The sequence below is a fragment of the Kryptolebias marmoratus genome, linkage group LG19 (genome assembly GCF_001649575.2).
Source record: "Kryptolebias marmoratus isolate JLee-2015 linkage group LG19, ASM164957v2, whole genome shotgun sequence".
In the NCBI taxonomy this organism is placed as follows: Eukaryota; Metazoa; Chordata; class Actinopteri; order Cyprinodontiformes; family Rivulidae; genus Kryptolebias; species Kryptolebias marmoratus.
Window position 1 is genome coordinate 16,713,154 of NC_051448.1, and position 5,660 is coordinate 16,718,813.

Below are 5,660 nucleotides of genomic sequence, written 5' to 3' on the forward strand. Positions count from 1 at the left end.
GAAATAAACATTTGAAATATATGAGTTTGTATGTAATGTATGAATATAATATACAAGTTTCACTTTTTAAATGGAATTACTGAAATCAATCTACTTTTTCATGATATTCTAATTTTATGACCAGCACCTGTATATCCTATTAAAACTATTCAGCCACTAATTCAAGCATTAACCGTAAAACTGACAACAGTCAGATAGTTGTATACATGTTTGTCCAGGCGAAGGCCCGCGACCCACTGAAAACAGGCCCGAGACCCACTTTTGGGCCGCGACCCACCAGTTGAGAATCACTGGCTTCGAGAATCCAGTGGCTGTAGAGGTTTGGAGCAAAAGGGAAGCAACCTTTAAGTGTTTTTTTAAGCAGCTTTAAAGTTAATCTTAATAACAAAGGTTTGACCGAGCCACGTGCCCGATTCCCCGTCGAGCTGCAGACATTGACAGCAACGCCAAGTCAGGCCCAGCATTTGTACATCCCTGTAACATCTAAATATCTCTTTGTATTTTGGAATCCCACCCCCCGCCCGCACCCCCTGAAAGATCCCAAACCGTCTCCTAACTGTTTCACCATTTGTTGCTTTCAGCACTCTTCGCTGAGCCCGTGTCGCCCGAGTGCCTTGCACGCACGCACGGCTTTTAATTTACTGGTCATCTGGGTGTCTTCCTCTCCGTGTGCCTCCTCCTCATTTGTGTCTGTCTCTGTGTGTGTGTGTGCGTGTCCCCTCGCCGTCTCCCTGGGACTCCTATAGCTATTTATTCCCATCACTAGGAGACGGCCGGCGCACAAAGGCAGCACTGTGTCCCGAGGCGTTTTTAGAATAGAAATTCAGTCTGTTTGAAAATGGAAAGGCTATGATTGACTGGGCACAGCTTGGGAGCGGCAAGGGATGCCAACGACACGCACAAATTATCTGCAGGAAAGACGGGGGAAGTCTTCCTAATGAAATATGGAAATGAATTATTTTATCTGGACTTTGACGAGGGGACGCTCCCAAGAGCTCCGCGGTGTTCCCTGCGCCGAAGCAACTGGAAGACGCCGATAAGATATTTGGTTTATTTCGAGCTGCGTGATGCCAGCCAGCCATCGCAATAAAAATCGCAGTCAGTCCGTCTGTCTGTCTGCCTGTCTGCCTGACTTCCCCATCTGTCAGTGACTCCCGGTTCCCTGCCGCCATTCTCAAATCTCTTTTCATTGCAGCAGGATTTTGGAGAAGGGGGGGGGGGGGTTAAGTTCCAAAATGTTGTTCCGCACTAAAATAATTTGTTGTGAAGAGTGAGATGGCTTTTAATAGCATATCTGAGGTTGAAATAATGTGTTGCTGCAGGAGTGGGAAAGTGCCAGGCCGTAATGGGCGGTTTTGAAGGAATCCAGTCTTGTCGTTTTGCATTTATTCGTCCATTAAAGTGACAGAAACAGTTCTGCAGAAATGCAGCAAAGCTGGATGGAAGATGTAACAAAGCTCCTCAGCCAGGATGTTATTAATACGTTTAGGTAAAGCTATTTCTTACTATCGAAAGGCAAACGGCAGGCGATAGTTTTTTACCCGTCTGAGTGCGTTTGGATCTGTTGGCAAAATATCTCTTCGTGCATCGAGTGGATTTTTATTAAAGTCGCATAAACTAATCACTGGATGTACGTCTACAACTGGCTAACTTTTGGAGTGAATTTAATTCAAGATGGCAGCCACAGCCAACTGACTTTAGGAGACACAAAAAAGTTTATAACTCAGTCAGTTTTATAGATATTGAGCCAGAATTTGGTGTGAGACTTTGGTGAGGCCGATCCCCAACACTTACTCTGACCGCTAACAGACTGTTTGAGTTCTTCGCTTCAAATTTTGCAAATAACTATTTGAAGTCAACTCTCTGTCTGTCTGTTAGCAAAATAGCTCATGAACCACTGAATGAATTTTAATGAAAGATGTAGGAAATAATCACTAGATTTACATCTACAGCTGGTTAACATTTGGATCCAATCCAGTTCAAGATGGCAGCCACAGCCAACTGACCTAAGAACGCAAAAATGACTATAACTCATTCAGTTTTACAGATAATCTGCTGAAATTTGATACAGTAGAAGCTGTAAGTCATCCTCACGACATGATCCCGAGCGTGCATAATGTTATTTTCGAGGTTTGACCAAAACGACTGTATGTCAACATAAGATGATCCTAGTCTGAAACTCAGGTGTAAAAGGCAGAGGGGTTAAATACCAGGCCTTTAATTTCATCGGGTTTGTGATGGTTAAGTCACACAGATGGCGGCCCCTTTTGAAAGTTTCCGTCGCTGTTGTTTCCCCCCTCCCATCCCGTCCCGTCTCGCCTCCTCTCCCCTCCTCGGCATCCACCCTGAGCTGTAGGTGGAAGCGTCAGCTCTTTGTTCCCAGCCCTGGCTGCAGGCAGGTTGGGCCGGATTCTGAAGTAGCTCGCTGTTTCTGCCCGAGCCAGCTGGAGCGCGGCCAAGCACAGCAGGAGTTTCTGCTCTCCTCTCTGTTTGATATTTACTTTGCCGCCTTTACAGGGCAACTCGTGCAAGACCAGGCAGACATCCTGACACAGCCCTGTGTCAGCTGTGTGTGTGTGTGCGCGCTCTCGTTCTACCCCACCTTTATTAAACTGTAGTCCACACCTGGGCCCCACTGGGCGGGTTTTGATTCGGTTCCCACTACAAGGCAGATAGATCTCTAGGATCAGGTTGGACTCAGACGGAGAGAGTTACACTGTCTGGGGTTTGTGTGCATGACTTACAGTAAATGCGTTCCCTAAGTGTGTGTGTGTTTGCATATAGCGGGAGAGCAGAGTTACAGGCTTCAATTATTGATGAACACAGAATCAGGTAGATTAAGGGAGTTTAAAAATGTCAGCAAAGGAACGCACGAAGAACTAAAAGATCCGGCAGCGGTGGTGACGGGTTAATGACGTGTGAGATTCTGCAGTGTTTCAGGCTTCATCTTCAGATTAAAAGCGAACCGGGTCCGAGGTGACCCGAGACGCATGCCTGAGTGGTTGTTAATTAAGTAGCATCTGTTTCCCCGAAGCCTGCGCTGCTGCTCTTTGTTCAGGAGACGGTTTACCCCGTGGAGCGCAGAAGAAGTGACTCATTAAGCTGCACATTGTGCAGGATATTTGGCAAACTGTAATCCAAGAGCAGGACAAACAACTGACAGCGGTGTTTCGTCTTACAGGGATGGTGAGGTGGTTGCGTGTGACACAACGGCAGGACAAACATATTTATACAGTCTGTGAGCACGGGGGTAATATGGCTTAGCTGCACTCTCGAATAAACAGATTAAATAATGAAATGCACCATTGATTAATTGAATATCTGCTCTTTGATATGTTTCTCAATTCTAAAAATGTCACTAAAGATGGAATCAAAAGGTCCAGATACTTTAAAACAGCTATAATAATAATAATCATCCAAAGTTTCAATTTATTCAGCAGCCATTTAGCTTGTGTCTCCATTGTTTTAAATTCCATAAATCCAGATCTTTCCCATGTTTGGCCCAAAGCTGAATACCACCGGTGTGACGTCTGTAATTGACGCCGTTTCTTGGTTCGTTCTGTGCAGGGCATCGTCAAAAGCTGGAGGACCCGCCCAAAACCGGCCTGTTCTCCAATCGTCTCGGCGAGCTGGAGAGGATGAGGGTGAGGGTGGCGGTCCCCACCCAAAGCCCCCGACCCACCCTCAACACGGCGGCCAACTCTTTCAACCCACAGGGTCAGACGCAGATAACAGGTGAGCTCCACCCCCGTCCGCCCCAAAACCCAGAGTTTCCCCAACCCAGAACGCACTGTTGATAAAAAGGAGATGCAGCCTAACATTTCACAAAAAAAAAAAAAACAAGTTTACATCTTGCATCTGTGCTAACATGCTAGAGTCACTCAGAAGAAAAGAAATTGTGGAATATATGTTTTTGTTTGTTTGTTTGTTTGTTTGCTGGTTTGAAGTCATAAAAAGAAGCAACAACCAAACCAGCATTGGTGCAAAAACCTTGGATATTGATGTTTGGTGTAAATGTGCTTCAGATCTGGTTGTAGCGTAAATGAAAGAGTTTTTAACTTCTCAAAATTCCTTAAGGTTTAGGCTGCAGAATGACTTTTACTGGAGAATAATTATAATTTAATCTAAGCTATTTTTATATAAATTTCCGACAGTTTGAGAGCATTTTGAGGTCCACAGTTCGACTGAGGTATTTGAGGCTTTTATTGTGAAGGGTTGAAGGAAGTTCTGTGACGCTGCTGCAACAATTATGAGCCACACCTCGGTCTGGTTACAAAAAATCCCTCAAGTTCTTATTTTGTAGTTTACCCATAATCCTTAGCTACAATAATATATAAAATGAGCTGGTACACATTTCCACTTTAATCTCAAAACTGGGTAACAAAACAAGCAACCTTCATTCTACCTGGTGGCCAACAGGGGGCGACGTTAGTTGTAGAAAGACATCAGTTAAAATCGAGAATAACTCTTTTTAGGATCAGCGACTTCAGCCAAATAAAATGATGTTCCCAACAGATAGCTGCACATCTTAAACTGTGACCAAAGTGCTGATAGACTCACTTTTGTGGGGGTTAGGATTAATAATCTCTTAAACTGTCTAAGTTTATTTGACATTTATCACGTCTGATAATTGCAAAATTATTAGGTTGTCAAAAAGCAAAAAAACTGAAGAAGTCATAATTTCAGTTTAAGAGGATTTAATCCACAATAACTCACAGAACATTATTTATTTTGAATAATTAGAAATCTCTTCTAATAGTATTACAAAACTGAATTTAGTTAAAAACACATCATTTAAGGTTTTTTAAAAAGTTTAAAATTGTTTACATCTAAACAAAGAAAACACACTTGAAGCCACTCGTGAGGCCTGAGGGTTTCCCCAGCGTCGCTCAGTGACTCCCCCGGGCCGCATCAGCCCCCCACCCCCACCCCCCAGCTCCACCCGGGCGGCCGTGTTACTTTCCGTCCCGTGGTTGTCTGCCCGTCCTCTGCTCCGTCACTCAATCAGCCTCCGGCTTCAGACGGGTAACACCATCTCTGCCACCCGATCGCTCACAGATCTAAAGGCTCGTCACACGGTGTGCTCGTTTAACTCTTAGTTATTTTGAAGCGGGGGGGGGGGGTCATTTGAGGCATGGTTAAACGGCGTAGCAGCAGCGGTTATCACGCCTACAAATCTGTGCGTGGGATGGTTTATTTCAAAATATTCACAGTTTATTGTTTTTTTATTTGCTGGCGTGTTGGTTTTTTTTGTTTTTTTTTTTTCATCACATCTGATCCTTATTTGTTACTTGTAGCCGTTTTATTTTTATTCCTGTTTCTTTCTGCTTCGCCCATTCACACCGTCCCATCGTCCTGGACGCACTTCTGCACACTGTTCTCGCTCTTGTTTAAGCGCGTCGGAGAGTCGAGAAGCACCGCCAGCGGTATCCTTCCTCAGACTCTGTGTTGTGTTTATGCCGTTGCACAGACACAATAACAGTCTAGCGTGGCGTGGTGTTTTGATGGCGTGTTTACAGTCTGGGCGAGCGCCAGCAGGGCTCTCTTTGGCAAAGTTTTATAAGACAAACAGGAAGATCTTCTCCTCCAAGGTAAACATTAGACGGGTCATTACAGAGGATGTTGCGCAACGTGCACAACTGATACTGTTACCTACCCCC

General features: G+C 44.6%; 1 protein-coding gene across 1 annotated transcript in view; it reads left to right on the forward strand.

Annotated features, from left to right (window-relative positions):
• The window catches only part of runx2b (RUNX family transcription factor 2b), a 49,977-nt gene that overhangs the window by 36,802 nt on the left and 7,515 nt on the right, over nucleotides 1-5,660 (forward strand). The window contains exon 6 of the mRNA XM_037981702.1: nucleotides 3,568-3,735. Coding sequence (XP_037837630.1) covers nucleotides 3,568-3,735 — 168 coding nt within the window. The remainder of the gene's footprint in view (nucleotides 1-3,567; nucleotides 3,736-5,660) is intronic.